This window comes from Mustela lutreola, chromosome 11 (genome assembly GCF_030435805.1).
Source record: "Mustela lutreola isolate mMusLut2 chromosome 11, mMusLut2.pri, whole genome shotgun sequence".
Taxonomy (NCBI): Eukaryota; Metazoa; Chordata; class Mammalia; order Carnivora; family Mustelidae; genus Mustela; species Mustela lutreola.
The window spans coordinates 73,065,067-73,086,372 of record NC_081300.1 but is presented as its reverse complement, the minus strand read 5'-3'; the positions used below and the strand labels follow the sequence as shown (position 1 = coordinate 73,086,372).

General features: G+C 47.4%; 1 protein-coding gene and 1 long non-coding RNA gene across 7 annotated transcripts in view; one reads left to right on the top strand and one right to left on the bottom strand.

Annotated features, from left to right (window-relative positions):
- Positions 1–361: 361 nt before the first annotated feature.
- On the bottom strand, positions 362–9,262 carry LOC131811516 (uncharacterized). 2 transcript variants are annotated; one of them, XR_009345963.1, is made up of 3 exons: positions 8,721–9,262; positions 3,302–3,460; positions 362–969 (listed from the first exon to the last, which is right to left on the bottom strand). It is a non-coding gene; the product is annotated as an uncharacterized LOC131811516 (long non-coding RNA). The 2 variants fall into 2 exon arrangements; XR_009345962.1 differs by having other exon boundaries at positions 362–943.
- The window catches only part of SEZ6L (seizure related 6 homolog like), a 183,603-nt gene continuing 170,234 nt past the window's right edge, over positions 7,938–21,306 (top strand). For all 5 annotated transcript variants that reach the window (XM_059140156.1, XM_059140155.1, XM_059140154.1 and 2 more), the window contains exon 1: positions 7,938–8,643. In XM_059140156.1, coding sequence (XP_058996139.1) covers positions 8,550–8,643 — 94 coding nt within the window. In that variant the 5' untranslated portion in view covers positions 7,938–8,549. The remainder of the gene's footprint in view (positions 8,644–21,306) is intronic.

Sequence of the window (21,306 nt, the reverse complement as noted above, 5' to 3'; positions counted from 1 at the left end):
TGGAAGGAAGATGTATAGCTCAGGTAAACTGAAGCAGCGTGAGCAAATGTGTGGAGGTGGGAAACATCAAGGCGGGGAGGGACATAGGAGGAAAGGGATCACCTACAGCAAGGTGTGTGTGACAAGATAAAGGGTAGGAGCAGAAGCCACATAGCAGAGGCCTTAGCGCCCCACAGAGACCCCTGGCCTTCCCATTACAGGCACTGGGGAGCCTTTATTCTGTGCCTAAGAATTCAGGGTGCAGCTGCAGTTGAGTGCTGGGGCGGGGGTGGTGGTGAGGGTGTGTGCAGCATCCAGAGGAAAAAAAACCCTTTGTTTGGCAATTTTCTCCCAAGCAACTTTATTTCATTCCCTTCCATCATGTAGAAACTCAGAAGTTATCAGGAGAACATCACTGCCATGGTAACGGTGAGAGAAACAAACAATGCATGGGTTGTATAAAATTGTCCATAAAGGCTGTTTATTTTTCATACCATTATTTTAATAGGTGGGGATGGCGGTGATGGCATGGAGAACAGCAGGCCATAATGGTACCGCTAACGTTGCCTTTTCTCCAAACGACTCGAAATGCTCACAGACATTCAGACGTTGGCACTTAGATCATGTCTCCGGCTGGGAACCCCTGCTGGTTTAGAGTCTCGCTGCTGGGAAGCATCACCTGTTCCCGGATCCCAGAGGTGGTGTGGTGAAATGGTTATAAACTTGAACTGGAGGTCAGACCATCCTAGGTTTGAGCCCGGTTCTTCCACACTTCCTGCCTGGTGGCTGCTGGGCAAATTCCCTCATCCCTCTGAGTCTCTTTTTACTCCCCTGCAAAGTGGAGGTTCATTCCTTCATTCCTTCATTTCTTCATTCAATATTGAATGAGACTTCCTTGGAAACCTCCCTATGTGCTTTGTGCTGGAAAATTTCTTGAGCTCACGGATCTCACAGATTTTAGAATCTAGTGGGAGAACACAGATAATACCCCTGCAAACATGTCAGTAAATAAGAAAGATGATTTTAGGTGGTGATACTTGCTCAGGAAAATTTAAAACTGGGCAAGTGTTCCCTGAGGAGATGCCATTCTAGCTGACCATGGAAGGATGAGAAAGAGCCAGCCATGTGTCTATCAGGAGGAAGAGACTTCCAGATAGGGGGACAGCGAGAACCAAATCCTGAGAAGCACATTTGGATTAGGATATATATATATATATATCTAATGGAATACTACTCAGCCATCAAAGAAATGAAATCTTGCCATTTGCAATGACATGGAAGGAACTAGAGGGTATTGTGCTAAGTGAAATAAATCAATCAGAGAAAGACAATTATCATATGATCTCACTCATATGTGAAATTTAAGAAACAAAGCAGAGGATCATGGGGGAAGGAAAGGAAAAATAAAACAAGAGGGAAAAATCTGAGAAAACCAGAGAGGGAGACAAACCATAAGAGACTCTTAATCATAGGAAACAAACCGAGGGTTGCTGGATGGGAGGGGGTGGAGGGATGGGGTACCTGGGTGATGGGCATTAAGCAGGGCACATGATGTAATGAGCACATGATATTTATTAAGGACCACATGATGTAATGAGTTCAGATGCACTGAACTCTACATCTGAAACTAATAATATACTACATAGTAATTAATTGAATTTTACAATTTTTTAAAAAGGATTATTTGCAATTGGATGTCCCTGAAGGAACCACGAAGTCAGAGAGGAAGGGGGGCTGGATCTGGGGGGCCCTACAGGCTAGAGTAGGAGTTTGGGTTATAATAATACAACTTCCTGTGGTGGCCATAAGCATTAAATGAGATATCAAGTGGTAAACTCTAAGCAGATACATTATAACATCAGCTTTGATTCTCATCTGGAGAGTTTGCAGTGGAATAGAGCATCTCTCAGGCGTGGAAGCGGATACCACTGTTAAAAAAATGAAAACCACTGGGTGTGGTGCATAAACAATGAATCTTGGAACACTGAAAAAAAATAATTAAATTTAAAAAAGAAAAGAAAACCACAGGCCCAAGATGGAGCCACTCAGGGAAGGTTTGAGTGATCACTTTTCGTAATTATTTTCCTTTTTCATGTGGATGAAGTAAGAATCAGTGAAGACAAGGGACCTACAGACAGCACACGGGATTTAGTGGGGTGGCCTCCTGGCTCTCCAGCTCCCACCCACTGTTCCTTGGGTTTCTGATCTCCAGGGGGATATTTCTTGGCCTCCGTTCCTACTGTTGCTGGGTAGTGCTTCCTTCTGGAGTACAGCATGAAGGTAATGGAAAAACTCAGACCCTCTAAGCCTCAGACATTAGTCGTCTTCCCTCCCCACCCTCCTCTGACTTCCTGGGGACAAAGGCTGGGCTTTGGGCAGTAAGCTGGGAAGAAGGGCAGGATGCCCGGTAGCAGGGACGTTTTTGGTACTGTATATGGATGAACATGGTGACGTTGGCAAGGAAGGCGAAGGGTTGGAGGATGTGTCTGCGTTCAAACAGAACGGTGCCACCTCCATTCAATTTGAGTGAGGTGAGTCACACAGAGAATGTGTTAGATTGGCCGAGTCCCCTGATGGGCTTAGGAGTTTTACTTTTTCTGTACCCTTAGCCCCAGCTGAACCTTCTTCTGGGTCTAGACATATATAAAAACACTTACGGGCGCCTGGGTGGCTCAGTGGGTTAAGCCGCTGCCTTCAGCTCAGGTCATGATCTCAGGTCCTGGGATCGAGTCCCACATCGGGCTCCACATCGGGCTCTCTGCTCGGCAGGGAGCCTGCTTCCTCCTCTCTCTCTGCCTGCCTTTCTGCCTACTTGTGATCTCTCTCTGTCAAATAAATAAATAAAATCTTCAAAAAAAAAAAACAACACTTAAGAAATCCTATCAGAGAAGAGCTATTTGTGGCATTTGGGCTGTGTTTCTCCCTTACGGTCTGTATGCTACAATGTAATTACTCTCTTTTATTGAGTGCCTACTGCAGGATGGACACTTGGTTCAACATTGCATCCTCTCTCTTACCATTACAAAACCCCTAGGAAATCATCACTGATATCTCTTAATACAGACAAGAAAACAGGTCTCAAGCTGACACTTGGAGAAGGAAACTGAGGCACATCTGAGGCCAAATACACCTGCTGATCCCCAAGGACACAGGTGTTCCTCAGGTCACCAAACATAAAAGTCTGAGAAGAGTCCATAGGCGTGTGCCTCTTTGCAGAATTAGGCTGTTCTTCATGGTCTGAAAAATGTACATGTTACAGTTTATAATGCCAACAGAGTATATAAATATACACAGTATCTTTAATTGATATTTTTTCCCTCACCTTTGAGGCCCAAAAGCATAAACTCAGGATATCTCCTGGCTGGGTTTGCAGGAACTTGGCTGTGGGGTCTTATCACATCCTATGTTTGTTCCTTTCCTTCAGCCTCCTTCACGTCTCCAAAGTACACTGGTTTTCCATCTCATCTGGCCAGACAAGCTTCTAGAGAAAGCAAATCCAGTTTGTAGGCTCACTTTGTATTCTGTAAACTTTCAGCTTGAAATAAAGGCACTGTTTCCCTGTGCATGGACATTTCTCCAGAGCCAGGGCAGGTGGTATAGACAGATCAAGCATTTCCAAGGAAACCCAAGAGACATAATTGTTTCTTACTAGGTAATGTGGACATGCTGGAGGAGGCTGGCTGTTTCACCACTGACCGTTCCCTTGTTAGCATCTGGAGAAAGTGATGTGACAGCCACTTTGCTTGGCAAGGGGCTTCATGGGCTCATGGGAAGGTAGGAAGACCTTATTGAGAACACTGGAGGGGAGGCTGGTTGGATGCTCAGGCTGCCCTTCAAAGACCCAGAATGAATTTGTCTCCTGGGCTACTACTATGGCTGTTTTGTTGTTTCAAACTCTCTCCCTCTCTCTCAAGATGTCTCTTTTTGCATTTCACTTTTACTCCAAGACAGAAGTTATATCCAAACCCCGCGCCCTCCCACCTTAGCAAAGCCCTTCCTAACAGCAGGTATTCCTGGGGTGAAATGTGGTGCTGGGTTTGGATTGGGCAGGAGTGTGGATAACTTTGAAACACTTGACATGGTAGTTCATGGAGAAAGTCAAACTGAGTATACAGATCTCAAAATCAAGCCCTGGTGCACTGTGATCTGTGTGGATAGAGAAATGACTAAACAGAAGTATCCTGGCAATGGCCACCATTTATTGCAATGACCCTATTTCAGCATCATATCCTGTGCTTTCTGTGTCCCCTGCCCGGACCATGTTCCTCCCCAGATCTTGGCCTGGTAGCTTCTTCTTACTAATCACTTCTCTGCTTAAATGCCTTCTGGTCCTGGGAGGCCATTCCCCATCGCTCAAAAAAGAGCTTGCCTCCTTCACTCTCAAATCACCCCATTCTTCTTCCTCATAGAACCTGGAGCATTTGGAAATTCTAAATTAGTAAAGGAGCATTTGGAAATTCTAAATTAGTAAAGGATTTACTGTCCATCTCTCACCTATACCAGGTAAGCTCCAGAGAGCTTACGGCTTACGGTTAACTGGGTTTATCTCATTAACTGCTGCATCCTTTGTTAACTGCTGCATCCTTTGTTCCTAGAACAGTTTCTGTTCATCCTTCATTGCTAGAACAGTTCCAGTTCCTGGCACCTGATAGATGCTCAAAAAAAAAAAAAAAAAAAAAAAAAAGAATTGTTGGTGGGATGGGTGGATGAATGGTTGGACAGATGGATGGAGAGTTTACTGTATGCTATGTGTACTACCCTAAATGCTTTCTAATAATTGTCTCATTTATTTTTTAAAAGATTTTATTTATTTGACAGAGAGAGATACAGTGAGAGAGGGAACACAAGCAGGGGGAATGGGAGAGGGAGAAGTAGTCTCCCCACTGAACAAGGAACTAGAGGCAGGGCTTGATCTCAGGACCCTGGGATCATGACCTGAGCTGAAGGAAGATGCTTAAGGACTGAGCCACCAAGGAGCCCCACAATTGTCTCATTTAATCTAAGTCACAGGTCTTCACTGAAACAGTTTCAAAAAAGTTAGGTCAGTCGTTCAATATCACACAGCTGTTAGCAGGAGAGAAACAATTCAAATTTAGATCTGCCAGGTTTCGAAGCCTGCTTTAACCACTTTGCTACACTGTCTCCCTTGGCATAGAACATCAATCCTGGAAAGGATTTGGCAATCATGTCTCTAGACTCCACTAGACTCTAGCCCTAGAGAGCAATGGGTGGAGTCTTCAGCACCCACAGCATCTTGTAAGAATTTGGCACCCAGTGGCTACTCAAAAAATAGTAGATGTTCAAGTACTGTTTGTAGATAGATGGATGAGTGAGTGCCGTGGGCAATTGAATGGACAGATGCGTGGATGGATGGATAGGTGGATGGATAGACAGGCTGGTCACTTACCTAGGATTACACAACAATTTATCAGGGGAGAGATCAAAATCAGGAATTCCTAAATGGCTGCTGTCTCATACAACATGAAATTTTTGAGAATGAAGCTGAGTGTTTTCCTTACAGTCTGAACTGGGCTCAGTGATTTAGTTTATCAGCTCATGGGAACTTGTCTCTAACCCTATGAAATAAATGTTATTGTATCCCCTCATGTCACAGGGATATTGTTATCCACTTGGGTCAATCAGCCCCCATGGTAAGTGTTATTCTTATCTCTTCTCCTCAGAAGAGGAAAATAAGGCTCAGAGAGGTTAAAGAACTTGCCCTTCTTACCCAGCAGAAAGAGGTGAGGACAAGATCTAATCCCTTGTCTCCTAACCAATTTTAATTGCCTAAGAGCTGATTTATCCAGTGGCAACATGTAGACAGAATTGTGGACACACACACCTGCACAGATGCTAGGATTCTTGCCCTGGGCAGCTGTGGGTAGCAAGAAGTCCGCATTGATACCAGAACCAAAGATACAGGTGTCCTGTAGTAACAGAGCATGAGCCTGACAAAAAGTAGACCAAGTGTATGATTTTGAGCAAGTCACTGTCTCCCTGAGGCTCAGTTTCCTCACCTGTAATGTGAGTATCAAAAATGTAGATAGTTTCATCTACAAGCTGCTCTTCTCATAAATGTTATTCTCATCACAGCATTTCTTCTTATTGGGGAGGGGATCTTAAATAAAGAGAGAGAGCCTTCCCACCATCATAATCTCAGATTGCAAGGTCTATGTCTGATTGTCTCAGAACTATTCTCCAGGCAAGGGAAAGTAAATCAGCTGGCCAACGAAATGAGCAAATCCTGTGTTATTCAATGGCTTAATTAATTTCACAGTAGGACTTCTCCCATATAATATACTCGCATGCAAGTAATGATCTTCTAGATGCCTTTACCAAAAGAGTGATCCTGATGATGAACTTTTAGTCATTGAAGAATGACTAATAACAAGGAGCTGTCAAAACACCAGGGACATCCACACAGTCATAGCATGGAGACAGCCATACAATTCCTGAGAGGGGATGGTTTCTGGCTCTGGACTCAGACCTGATCTTGAATCTACCTTGTGCTGTCGCTTCCTAGCCACGTGACCTCAGCTAGGTTGTGACCTTCTCGAGGACTCAGGTGCTTATCTGTCAAATGGAGTCAATCATGTCTCACGGTGAAGGATTATGATGAAATTGACATGAGCTGCTACGTACAGTGTGGTAAGAGCCCCTGGCAAACAGGAGATGCTTGCAAGCACCTGTTTCCTTGCCGCCAAGTGAGGAACTGGCCTGTCACTTTGTTTTTCTTTCACTCACCTTCTCCCTTTCTGTTTTCCTCAGTTTCTTTGCTTGTCTATGTTCCATTCAACAAGAATGCCCATGTGCCTACTGCACACCAGTACTGTGCAGGCCCTAAGTGTATGATGATGGATGAGATCGGGGCAAAGTCACCCCCTACAGAGCTTTGGGGCTAATACAGCAAAACAATGGGAGGCTTCATCTTCCCCAATGGAGAAATCAGGTGTTCTGTACCCTCTGTCTCAGCCTCCCTCTTTATAAAAACCACCAGGTAAATAGCAGGAATGGAAACTTGCAGGCAAGAAATGGGTTTTCCTAGGGACTCTTTGTGCATCTGTAGTGAGTGCCCTATAAAAAACACTGAATGCATGAATGAATGGGAAAGCTTTGGGTGTAGGGGTCTTTTGATCCCCTAGGCCATAGTGCTCCCTTTCCCCTCCAGCCCTCTTCCACCCTGCGCTCACCTCCCCCACCTATTCTTTGTAGGGACTCCCAGCTCCACCTCTCAGCTAAAGACATATTCCTCCCGTGCTGTCTGCAACCTTCTCTCCATCTGCTCCCTCTGCCTGCTCAGGCTGCAATGTGGAGATAGTGTGGCAAGGTGGAATAGGGGGAGGGCGAGGGAGGGCTTCTAAATTGGGGTGACAGGCCTGGGAAGCTGGCAGTTCTGCAAAGGTAGCCCACACAATCCGTCTGAGTCTCTGGGAGTGCTTACAAGCCTGTCCCTCATGTAGCCCTTGGCCATGGCTGTTCCCAGGCATTTGCCTGTCTCCCACATCTACTGTCCCTCACCACCTCCATTTGTGGAGAAAAGACAAGATGCTGGAAATCAGAGCTGGGCAAGAGCACAACATGGAGGGTGGGTCTTGAACTCAGATGGGGGAAGGGCGTAAATATAGCAGAGCTAAGGGGCTGAGCTCAGAGGAAGCCTTGGCTAGCTCTGGCGCTCGGTTGACAACGGGGATGTGAAAGAGGAAACTCTTTATAAATTTTAATTTATAGCCCCTAGTTGGGTTTTCACAGGCCTGGAGCACCCCGCCCCCCACCATGTATTAGATGCACAATTTCATGGCCATTTGTATTGTTCTAGGGAGACTGACAGCTCTCATCGAATCCCCAGAGTTGAAGACTTTCTAGGTTACAGGACTCACGTTGGAAACACAGGATACTGTCAGAGCAGACGGCTGGTTGGGGCCCAAAAGGCCCTGGAAGGGCTGCCATACAACTGAGAGAACTGGGACTGGGACCTCTCCTGGAGGCCTAGCGATAGAAAGCTCTAGACTGCTCGAACGCAGCCTGAAGGCTGCGCTGGGTTTTGAGGCCTCCACCTCCCCGTCTGGAAAATGGTCAGGAAGCTCTACGGCCTCGCCTGGCAGCACCGGACTGCTGTGAGCATCCGCCGGGAGGAAACGCTCGGCCCACAGGACACCAGGGGAATTGGCGTTAAACTTCGCGGGGCACACGGGCCGCGGCTGGAGAAGGAGGTTGGCCCTGGGGCGCGGCGGCCCCTCTCCCTGCGGCCCGCCCGCCTCCTCCCTCCCTCGTCGCACTCGCTCGGCACAGACTCGGCCCCAGCCCCCTCCCTCCTCCCGCTCGCTCCCCGCTAGCTCGCTTGCTCGCTCGCTCGCCGGCTCCTCCTCACTCGCCCGCCCGCGCCCGGCGCTGCTCGGCCAGAGCGATCGCGGGGCTGAGCGCGCGTCCGCCCGGGGGGCTCCGGCGGCTGCCCCGGCCCCCGGCCCCCTCCCTCGCCCCGCCTGCCCTGCGCGCTCGCCGCCTCCCCGCTTCCCGGCTCCCGCGCCGTCAGCCTGCCCGCAGCCCGCGGCCCCGAGCCCCCCGCAGCCACGATGCCCGCGGCCCGGCCGCCCGCCGCGGGACTCGGCGGGACCTCGCTGCTCCTCGCCCTGCTCCTGGGGAGCCCCGCGGCAGCTCTGGCAGGAGGTAAGCGCCTGGAGGGGCGGGGCGGGGGAAGGGGCAAAGTTGCGGCTAGTGCGGGGCAGCAGGGGGTCGCGGCCGACTTGAGCTTCTGTAGCGCCGCCCGCCGGGTTGGAAAGCGGGGGCGGTCGCCCAAATTCGGGGCTGGGAACCGCGTCCCCTCGGCCCGGGCTGATGGGAGTGTGGAGGCGGGGATGTGTCTGAAGGACTCCGGCGCTTCCTTGCTTCGGCTGCGGGCTCCCTTTCAGTGTGCCCGGCTGTGGGGCTGACTTCCCTTTGCAGCCCCAGACAATCTCCTTGCAGTGGGGTCGCCTCCAAACCTCAGATACCCGGAGCTCTCTGCAACCGCACCCGGGGCTGGGTGCCAGATAATTCTCACCCTTTCAGGGAGAGGACGAGAAGGGGGGCAGCTGACCCGCCCTTTAACTGAGGACTAGACTTGAACCGTGCATCTGGGGGCTTCGTAGTGCCGCGCCCTCCCACTCTAGGACCCCTTGCCTCCTTTTGGTTCAGGCTGTCCTGTAAGACCGGGTCCCTGGACTGATCCCAACCAGGTGTCTGGATGCCGGACTGGGTGTGGCTTTCGTTTGGAGGCCAGTCGGGGGTCCTTAGGGTTCTCGGAACTTGGCGGGGGAGGGAGGGAAGATGTCAGGTCACCGTCGGGAACCCGAGCGGACACTTTTCCTCCCACGCGCACCGGACAGCCTAGTGTCTCAACACTATTATGAATTGGGGAAGTAGGGGTGCTAGTTTCACCCACCACGTGCTTGCCGGTTTGGAAAGGGGGTCCAAGTTTAGCGAAGGGTAGTTGCTCCTCCTTCCCAGACCCAGAATCACACCCTCTTCTCCACCCCGCTGAGGTCCCCCAGGAAAAGTTGTGTGTTGGGGGTTGTACACGTCATTAATCCAGAGCTAAACCCAAGAGCTTTGAGAATTTAATCAGTCAGTAGGAGACCCCAAAGTGGAGGAGAGCATTGGTAACCACTCAACCTAGCCTTCTCTGAAAGGTCCAGCTCCCGCTTCCAGAAAAGCGCTCTTTACGCGCTAAATAAGCAGGCAGCTGCAGGGTCTGCCCAGTCTGAAGACAGTTGGAGGGCTCACACCCTCCCCATCTGGAGCCTCGATGTCTGTTTGGACCGTCTTGACCTGGAGCTGGAGCACAGGCGGTACCCTTTCTCGCTAGGGAGTTCTGGACTCCTGGCCGGCACACCTGCTTCAGCACCAAAGGCCGCGGACAGCTCTTAGCTCCGTGGGCCCCAACTCTGGGTCCCTTTCCCTCCAACTCTTCCCCATGGCCTGGAGTGCCCTCCTCAGCATAAATCAGGCATTTTATCCTCTACCCCCTTCTCTTTAACTGTGGATCCCCGGGGTGCAAAGCAAAGGAAATAATTCATCACCTTTTGTTTAACAAAGCATATCATTAAAGAACCCCCCTTTTATGAAGCAATAATATTCACAATTTACATCAGGTCTGGACAATTTCTCTGGGAAAGATGGGGGAAGAGAACTGGTTTACATAAATCCTTTCCACCACAGCATGCCCTTTCTTAATTAGCTGTCTTTCCAACAATGGCTTGGTGGCCTTGAACAGAGTCCACATCTCCCTCCCTCATCCTTTGAATCTGTGTTGTGACAAACACACAGAAAGAACCCAAAGTTACTCAGCATCTTCCTGGCTTTTCTAAAGTGATTCTACCTTTGAGGACCCCGCTCTCCAATACACTGCCCTCCAGGAAAAATGTCTTAATGGCACATACTGAATCGTCATCCAAGACAAGGATTTCATATCCTGCTTCCTTCACTGGCTTCAAACACAAAATGTGTGTGTGTTAATTTTTAAGACATTTCATATTATTTTTCCAACTGTTTGACACTACAACTAGCCCATATATGTGTATATATATATATTTAAGATTTTATTTATTTATTTATTTGACAGACAGAGATCACAAGTAGGCAGAGAGGCAGGCAGAGAGAGAGGGAGGGGGAAGCAGGCTCCCTGCTGAGCAGAAAGCCTGATGTGGGGTTCCATCCCAGGACCCTGGGATCATAACCTGAGCCAAAGGCAGAGGCTTTAACCCACTGAACCACCCAGGTGCCCCTCACTGCCAAATTAAAGTCAACTAATGTAATACTTCAGAAGGCTCATTAATAACCGTGTGCTTCTGACTTCAAGACTCTTGAGTGGTAAGGAAGGAGTGAGGATAGCCAAGGAGCACTGCCAATTCTCATGGTGCATTTGGAAACAATTGACCTTTCACAATAAATTCTATTTTTAACCTGAAGCCCAACTTCCACTAATGTCAGGAGAGAGGTACATTTAATACAGTGTTGCAAGCTAGTCCTGCTTGCCTGCAATTTGTAAATACTTGAAAAGGACTTGTTGCTACATTCTTATGCAGGTCACATGATTCTCTGGGCCATTTTGCTGTAAGGCATGAATAAGTATAAAGTATAACTTGTTTTTGAAGAGGCTTCTTATTGTCTAAGATATGCACATGGGGAATAATTGTAGCTACGTGCTAAGACTGCAGAGCCTGAGTGTCATTTCTTTTCTTTTTCTCTCGAATTAATAAAGGAAATTCAATATTGCTCAATAAGACTCAGATTTGCTGCCTCCTCTAGTCTCTAATGTGCGTTGTTGTTAAATTCACTTAACAACTATTTTCATTATGGATTGCCATTCTTTTCCATGGAGTTCTGGCTGCTCCTGCCAGGGGCCACCTTATCTAAGCTTGAAGGATTCTTCTTGTGTTCACAAGGCTTAGTTAGACATTAGGAAAATAATGTTATATTCCTTCCTCCCTCTTCCAAGGCAAGAGGATGTTTCCTGATTAGAGTGGCTTGTTTTGTGGTTTTGCTCACAAGTATATTCCTGCTATTCAAAAAGCTATTCAAAAGGGCTCAATTTACCTGTCCTCCTGTTGGGTCCACAGGGCGTGCTGCAGACCTCCACTAGGGGCGCTCAAAGCTGTAGTTGGTGGCTTAGGGCAGAAGGGGCCAATTCTGACCTTTGCAACCAGCAAGTGAGGGCAATGCCAAAGGTCAGCAGAGTAGAGGTCTGAAGATGGCATCACTTCCATCTCTACCCATGCCCCTTTCTGCTTCCTACAATTGATTCCTATTTCTCAGGGAAATTATTGATGACACTTGACATGCTGTGAAAAAAGAGTAAAGAAAGATGATAAGAAGGCAAGGAGAATGCTCCACAAAAGGCAGTTTCAGAATGCAGAGTCCAGCTGCCCTTTTTCCTACCAGGCTGTGGTTTCCTTCATGGAGCCGAACTGCAAAACGCCAAAGAGGCCAGGGTAAGGCTGTTGTTCTGGAGAATTTGAGCTGGTCACTGGTATTAGATTTATAGCGTTCTGGAAAAGAAATACTGCGGCTTTGAAAACCTGGGTCCAGGTCCATCTCCCCTGGTTATGAATGTGTGACCTTCAGCAGAGCTCTCTTCTCTGAGCTTCCATTTTACCATCTGCAGAATGGGGGCAGGGGTACAGAATTGTCTCCGTCTGGAAGGATGGTAGCAATGATTGCGTAACACTTCCTTGTAAAACAGCTGGCACATAGTAGATGTTCAAGTAATGTTCCTCTGTTTTCTTCTCTGTTTTCCAAAAATGCAAGTTGCCCCTATTAGTAGGCACCCAGAGAGTGAGTTCTTGAAGCTGGTGTGAAGCAGATGTTGGCATAAATAAGCTAATTTAGGCCAGTGTAGGAGGAGTTGGAGTTGGGATATGAGTAGCCCCAGGTAACTATATGCTACCTGTGGCAGGTGAGAATTTTTTTTCACCTGTTGCAGGTGTCCTTTCTTCCCAAAGTCTGATACTGTAACTATTTGCACCTCACTATTACCATCAGCAAGTAGAGTCCATGGTACCAGAGATGCAGTTGGCAGTGTAATGGTTGGAAAGGAGATAGAAGGAGAGAATCTTTTTGAAGAGACATTAACTCATTCATTCATTTAACATTTACTGAGTACTTTCTATGCAGGCAGCAACCCCACGTAGAGTGCAGGAGACACAGGGTCATATGATGAGGTCCCTGCCCTAGCAATGACAACCTAGCAAGAGAGATCAGAAGAAAACCACTAGCATCCATGCCCTGTGATCCGTGCTTCAGGAGGGGATTATCAGAGTGCTGTGGGGTCTTCCAGGGGGGTGTGGTCCATTCTCGCCAGACCTAGTTAGGAAAGGCTGAGCAGGTAGCATTTGAGCTGGCCCTGCAGGGATGTGACAGAGACCAGCCGCTAGGGGTGGGTTGCAGGGTGTGGGGTGAGGAGGCAGGATTTCTACAGTGAAGTAGTGACAGTAGTGAAAGCAGGTTTCACTTTCGGAGCACATCGCCCACCAGTGGAATTAGAGAGAGGGAAGTAGTGAGTGGAAAGGACAGGCTGGTGGGTACCCAGCCTGACACGTGAAAGAAATCATCAGACCTGCCCATCCTCCCTGCTCTGCTCTGGACTTCCTGGGCTCAGCAGAGGAAGGCTGAAACAAAGGCCCATGAAGCGCGGTGTTCGCTGTGCTCACTGTTGTCCACTAGAGGTTGTGATGACACCAAAGGAATCCTCTCTGAAGACAGCCAGTCCTAGCTGCTGAGTACCAACAGCAGCAGCAGCAGCAGCGCAGGGTAAAGGCTGCCTCATGGAATTTGCATATTTGCATAATCCTCCGGTTACTGTAGTTCTTCACCAGCAGCCTTTGGGTGTTGGTGAAGCGGTGGGAGTGAGGGTGTTCCAGAGAGAATGGGCTGATTCTCATGGACCCTCCTGAAGTAATTTCCTACAACAAAGCTGGAACCGTGTTTCCATAATGCAAAGAGCATTCGTCGAGTGTCAATTTTGTTCCAAGTCCCGTGATAAGTGGTTTGTATAGATTCATTCAGAGAGCACTCACAATGGCCCCAATAGATCCAATTATTATTACCCCCATTTTATAGAATGGGAAAGTGGAGGCACAGAGAGGTCCAGCAGTGTGTCGGGAGTCACAAGAAGTGCTGCAATCTGGCATCATTTTTCTAATGCCTGTCATATTCTGCATTCCCCAAGTTCGTGGGCAGATTTTGCTGATACATAGACAGGGGCCCATACATACTTGTCAGAGGCATGTTGGACGGGTACTCTCTGCCCACCACTGTTCCTGGTGTATAGTAAGCACTCAAATAAAACTGGTTGAATCAAAGTGAGTCATAAAGTCGAACAGGTTACAATATATGTGTGGGTGGTTCGTTCATCTTTGTCATACCTAATGGTTACTGAATACACGTCAGACACTTGTGTAGGTTATCTTATTTAATCTCCACAATTCCTCTCCATTTCATACATAAGGAAACCAAGGCTTAGAGAGACAGTTCAGGAAGCTCAAGGTCGACAGCTAGGAAGTGGCAGAGGTAAGATTTGAATCCAGATAGTCTGACACTGAGCATGGCAGCTTGAGTGCTGGGCACAGCGTCTTCCAAGGTGGGTCCTGCTGTATTTCTCAATGAAATGTGTGTACGAGATGCCTTCACCATCGGTGTGTGGTCAGGCTGGGTGGGTCTGAACACTGGCTCTCCAAACTCCAAAACCTGGTGGGACAGAGACACGTGTCAACTAGGATTTTTCCAAACCCCTAATATCTCTGAAAGAAGGAGAGAAAGAGAAAAAGACAAAAGGAAAAGAGTATTCTCTTCCCAGCCAAGGAGACTACACTAAAGAGAGTGAGCAGAATGGGTGGTTTGTTGGCTGACTTTGACAATTCTGGCTGTTTGTAATTTCTCCTGTTCCCAGGCCACTCAACCATTAATGGAGAACTTAAAGTGTGGGAAATTGGTTTCTGTAAGCTCTTAAGTTCAGGAACCTAAATTCAATGACCTCCTAGCCATGAGTCTCAGTTTTCCCATTTGTAATGTGGCTTACGGTAACTATGACCACATATGCAAAACTGTCTTCACAGGGCTGGGATGAGACATGGAAATTAAGAGGCTTTATACTTTATGCATACCAGAAGGTCAAGCTTCAGGGAGCTGGGTGTTGGTGTGGAAGGCTCAAGACCCTAAGCACTCCTGTGCATTTCTTCCTGGGCGTGTTATGAAAGAATGGCAAAATATACCCATTTAGCATGGGTCTACCCTGTGCCAGAGGGCTGTCCTTGTGCTTACTCTATATATTCACTCCTGTTATCCTCACCCACCTCATCCATCCTCAGCACCACATCAGGTGATGTCCCTAAGTAGATAATACAAATGAGGAAACTGAGTCTTTTAACGGTATTGGCAGTTGCCAGGTGTTATAAGCAATGAATGATGCGATTGTGATTTAAACCCAGGACTATTTAATTCCAAAGCCCAGTTTGTTCTAGAGGCTAGGGTATGAGGTATCACATAGCCATGGCCAAATGGAGAGCAGACACTAGCCCAGAAATTAGGACAGTTTGGCTGGACTCCGGGAGCGGAGGTGTTTTCTCACCCAGGGGCAAATGCCAGGTGTCTCAAGTCAGCTCGCCAAGAGGAGAAGCTGTTCCTCCCAACCTCTCTGATGGTTCCTAGGTGAAGCATCCTTCTGGTCCTTCATTCAGGACCAGAATGACTAGAGACTCATTCTAAGAGCCATATACCTGAAGATGAAATGCCCAGCTGGCTGACTTGAGCGGCATGACCTTGAACTATGTCCTTCAGTGCTCTGACCCCCTTTGGGCCTGATATGTAAGATCTGGGTCCTGTCTCCCTTGCAAGATGGTTACAGATAGTCAAAGTGGATAGATATGTGTAGCCCAGAGTAAGCACTCAATAAAGTTAACATTATTGCTATCAATAGTTACCTGGTGAACTTCTATTCATCTTGCAAAACCCAGTCCCTAATTGTCTTTTTCTGTAAGAACTTCCCTTGCCTCTCTCTCTTCTCTGTGCCAGTTATGAGTCATACTCTGCCCCCCCATCACATTTTATCCCTCTATTATAGTTAGCTCATGTACTCACAATGCATGAGTTACCACTTCGCATATCTCCATCAAAACCCTCAGCCGAAGCTTCCTCATCCATATGTCTCTTATGTATCTCACCCAGTGTAAGGCTCTACCCAATTGTTGAACTATACTACCGGTTGTGGGGAGGTAGCATCCATGCAAAGGTCTGAATCCCATCCTGAATCTTTCTTCTACACCTGTGTGGTCTCTCCAAGGCTTGGCTCCTCACCTGAAAACTGGGAAATGGCAAGAGCATCTTACCTTGAGGAATTTCTCTGAGGAAAATCAGTGAGCTCATAGATGTGAAATGACCGACGAATTCTACAGGAAGGAAGATGAGAAAGAGGAATAGGATGAGGAAGGAGAGACACTTGGTGAAGAATAGAAACAACCTTTGTGCAAACACACAGCCACAAGGAGGCACCACTCAGTGGGCCCCTGCCGGAGCCATGTCTCTTTCCAAAGGGCATGTTGGCTGCAATTGTTTACCCTGTGGCTTAGCTCATTTCAAAATAGAAACTTTCTGGGCATGACACTGGGGCTTTAGACTCTGCCTTCTCTCAGGTCCCTGGCAGCTGCAGAAAATAGCAAAGGAAATAAAAATCCATGCTTAGAGTTGTTTTCTGTGAGATACATGACTCCAGATGAGCAGCTTGGTCGCCCCGAGCCATCGGTGGGCCTCACATTGTCTGTGCTCGGCTAATTTCCCAGGGATGATGTAATGAAGGGGGACCTGGTATTGACATGCTCTGTAGAAAAAGCTAGCAAGGTACCTTCCTGGGGTCTGTCATATTCAGCAGGTCTTAGCATCAGGCTCTCAACCTGCCTCAGTCCATTCCCTGGTAATTTCATTTTATTGAGGAAAGAGACCCAAAAGGCAAGAAAGAACTTACTCACTCAAGGTCTAGCCCAGGACTCGAACCTCTGACTCCTATTTTCTGGCTTCCTTTAAGGGACTTTATCCGACTTTTACGAACAGTGAGATCCCTGCTTTCCTGTAGTGTATGTTCGGAGACCCACGGAGAGCCTTAAGACATCTGTCTCCATGAAACCAATGGCATCCATTACCCAAATCGGATATTTACATTGTGAGGCCACGGCAGAATGACTGCATAAAAGAAGTGTTAGCAGAAACTGAAATCCAGCCAGAGCTCCCTCCCGTGCTGACTTGGCACTTGAATCTTTGAGGCACTGGCGGACCAGCTCACACCTGGGAATGGTGCCATCCAAGCAGATGGCTCAAGTCAGGCGAGCAAGAATAAAGCATGGAGGCTCAGGGAGGTGCAGGTCCCAGGCCAGGTGCCCCCCTGTGCCTCTCTGCTCTCACCGTGGACCACAGAGAGTGGCTCATTGAGAAACCCAGTGGCAGTGTGGGGTGTAGAGAGCTGGGGAAGGTTTGCTTAAGGCATAGAAGGTGTGGTCAGGGTCAGCCTTGGCTGGGCAGCAAGGATGACCCAAGGGCTGGAAGTAAGAACCTGGAGTGTAGAGTCTGGAGCTTGGGACAAGTCTTACAGGGAAGAAGGGTGGGTATGAGCCAGTGATTGATAGTTTCCTTGTTTGATATCACCCAATCCCAGTTGGGGAGTAGGTATGTGCGAAGGTTTTGTATCATAAATGAGTGAGTTGGGATTCTGAAATGGAGTACTGACTTAGGACTAGGAGCCTGTAAAGGCATTATAGTACAATAAAGAGTCCAGACTCTGGAGTGACAGATATTGGTTCCAACCTAACAGTGTGATCTTAGACAAGTCACTTAACTCAGATGATTGAGGTGGGGTGGGGTAGTGATGAAGATGATGGCAATGATTTGTTGAATCTTAGCTGAGTCTCAGATTCTCAGATCGGTGCTGGCTTCCAAGAGAGGAACCAGTCTTCCTTTTGGCTTTACAGAGCGAAGCATCATTCAGGATAGATCAAGACTAAGAAGTTACCTCGAATATTGAACCAAGGATGTTCCAGGGATGGGCTCCTTTCCTTCATTTCTCTCTTCCATGGCATCTGCTTCTCCCTGCATTCATTGCTTCTGACTCTCCCCCCCCCCACCCCCCTTTTTCTCTCTCTCTCACCAGCCTCATTCTACTCACTAACCAGTGATCTCCCTCACCACCTCTCCTTACACGTGGGCTGTCATGGCTTCTCCGGCTCAAACTCTACATGTGCACCACCTGATATGGTGGGCACTAGCCACATGTGGCTATTTGGTTTTAAATGTGAATTCATTAAAATGAAATTACATTGGAATTAAAATTCCTCAGTCCCACTAGCACATTTCAGGTACTCAGTAGTCATGTAGTCATGTGTGGCTAGTGGCTGCCATGTTGGGGAGAGAACATTTTTGGCTTGGTAGAAAGATCTATTGGACAGTACTACTCTAGGCCATGGCAGTCCACATACAGCCCCTAACACTCAACTTCCTCATGTTTCCCTGCTCAGATTCCTGAGGAATATGGCTTGTCCTACTGGGGCAAGAAATTGACAGTTCATGTTTAATCCAAACATCTGTGGCTAGTGTGGTAAGCATGTCATAACACAGGGCTAGTTCCATCCATACTTCGGGTAGAGCAATCACCACCAATAACATTTCACACTCTTGCTCTGACCTCCCTTCCAATTGCCACGATGTTGCTCTGGAACTCTTCATCCACAGTCATCAAGCTGTGGCCTTACTAGTAAATATATCTAAGAACTGGGAAAGATCACAAATGTGTCTGCTGACTCATCTCCCTTCCTCACTGGACTGTGAGGTCCTTGGAGTCAGGGGTTGTCTCTTACTACCTCTTTACTCACAGCTATTTGTTGAATGGGTGAAAGAAAGAAAGACAGGAAGGGAGGGAGGGAGGGAGGAAGAGAGAGAGTGAAGGAGGGGAGAAGGGAGGGAAGAAGAAAGGAAAGGAAGGAAGGAAGGAAAAGAGGGAGAAAGAGGGAGGGAGGGAGGGAGGAAGGAAAGAAAGAAAGAGGAAGAAGGAGAAAGAGGGAGGGAGGGAGGAAGGAAGAAAGAGAGTGAGGGAGGGAGAAAGAAAGAAAAAGTAAGGAAGGAAGGAAGGAGAGAAAGAAAGAAAGACAAAGGGAGAAAGGAAGGAAGGAAGGAAGAGAGAAAGAGGGAGGAAGGAAGGAAACAAAAGAAAGAAAGAAAGGCATTCTTTGGCCACTAATGACTACAGCATAGGGCACAAAAGCATTTGCAGATAGGTGCCTAGGTGGCTCAGTCACTTGAGCATCTGACTCTTGATTTTGGCTCAGGTCGCGATCTCAAGGGCATGGGATTGAGCCCCACATCAGGCTCCTCCCTCAGTAGAGAGTCTGCTTGGGGTTCTCTCTGTCTCCCTCTCCCATTGCCCGTCCCCCATGCTCTCTAAATAAATAATCTTTTTTAAAAAGGCATTTGCAGAAAATGCACAATCTTCCCAACATTTAGGTAAGCTTAGGAAAAGATCATTTGAGGTGGACATTTATGAGAGCTGGTTCTTATAAACTGGTGTAATTGGGCATTTCAAGGGGGTCCATTCTCTGCAAATCTGGCTAGGATGGAAAATGAAGAGAAGCTTCAAGACAGGGCCCCAGGAGCCCTCCCCCTCCTCATGAAAAGTTTCACCTGGAATGAGAACAATGCACTTAGGAGCAATGGTGGAGGTTAGTGGGAAAACAGAATGTGCTTTTTCAAACATGTTGTTCTCTGCATGGTTTTAGTAATGGAGCTATTATATAATATTGTGATTTCTTCAAAGCTTTAATATTATGGAAACAGAGGGAGGAGGTGTTTTAAAGAATGTACTCAGAGTACACTTTCTGAGAGTGGTGGACTCATCACTAGCATAGGACTGAGAGAGGGCTGGACGTGGATCTCAACCCTGGCATTTCTGTGTTGTGTGATGCTGGAGGAAGGGGTGTGATCAACTCAGCCTCAGTTTGCATCTGCAAAAAGAGAATGTAATTCTTCCTGTGCCTCTCCCATAGGGTGGACTGTGAGATTGCAATGCTTATGTCACCTCCCTTCCTATCTCCAGCAGTGTAGGTGAGTGGTCCCTTGCCCCTGAAGTTAAGCAGTGCACAACCTTTGCAGCTGTACATGGCAGCCCTGGGTGTGGAAGTGCACCACTAAATTGTAAAGCGGTGAGCAAAAGGTGACAGATGGACAAAGCTCCTCTGACTCTTCATTCCCTATAGACTTTTGATCAGACCTCTACCTCCATGACCCCTCTAAGGCAGGTTTACCAAGTTGTAAAGTTAATTTGGGGCCAACTACCTTGGAAATTAATGCAAAATATGTGGAATCAGTTCTAGTTTTCCAGGGCTTCAAGAAGGGAATTTGCCTAATTTATGGCATAAATAAAAAATGATGTGCTGGGGCTCATTTGCATACATTTACTTCAATTGGGGTTAAAAGCAACACTTTATTGTTGTTTCTAAAGAAAGCCTCAGGCCACTCTTATTAATCTGAATGTGTAAGCTCAAGCAGGTCCTGAACTTTCTGGTACTCCATTTCTTCAGCTATGAAATGACAGTGATCAGTGGACCCACATCACAGAATGCTGTGAGAACTCATGAGCTGACCCTGTAAAATGCATAGAATAGTGGTTTGTACCCAGTAGGAATTCAATACTTACAATAAAATATATAATATTAGATAATATTTATGATATCATGATCATACATTCATTCAATACGTATCATGTCCTCCAGTTGACGTCATGGAAAAAACAAAAGGATGCCGTCTCGCTGTGTACCCACCTAGACGTATTACAAGCCCAGAACTTGGACTCCTCCTAGAGCAAAGCGGGTGTCCAGCCAGAGGATGCCTCCATGAACTGATTACAATCACTCTCAACCACTTCCCCACAGATGCAAGAATTGGAAAGCCTTTCTCCCCACTTCTAGCAATGAGGTCCTCCAAGGCAGGGGATGTGTTGCATCTCCCTCTCAATAAGCAGCCCATCTCCCAGAAAACAGAAGCTCAGCAAATGCAGAGCTGTGTAATGAATGAATGTTGAAGTGTAATCGTTCTTAATTAGCATGCGGGCAGTGCTTATTATTAGCATGCAGCTAACGCATGGTTGTCCCCTCCCAGACTAAGAAAACCTCGTGTCTGTGTCCCCAACATGTAACTCAGAGCATGGCGCATTGAGCAGTCGGCAGGTGGTCACTGGGCATATGGCAGTGGATGGGCTCAGAAGTTAGGAACTGAGATGCCTGAGTGTGGATCTCAGCTTTGTCACTTACGAGCTGTATAACCCTCAGCTTTATAACCTGTCTGCTTTATGGAAACAGTATAGGAGGGGAAAGAACTGTACCTTTTCCATCTAGTTGTATGAGACAAAAAGGGAATTTTCCATCAATAGTTTTAGACGGTGCCTGATAGAAATTGGATACTCGGGGATCGCCTGGGTGGCTCAGTCCCTTAAGTATCTGCCTTTGACTCAAGTTGTGAACATGGGGTCCTGGGATCAAGCCCTGTGCCCAGCTCCCTGCTCAGCGGAGAGTCTGCTTCTCCCTCTTCTTCTGCCCCTCCGTCCGTGCTTTCTCTCTCTGTGTCTCAAATAAATAAATAAAACCTTAAAAAAAAAAAGAAATTGGATACTTTGTATAGATATTACCATGAGTAAATGAATGAGCAACCTTTCCCAAGAGTCTTGAGAGAGGAAGAGAGATTTGGTGTATCATTCTCAGCTGGAACAGAATTTACAAATGCCCGAACCCTACAGATAAGATGTTCAGACAGGAGCACTGGTGTTAG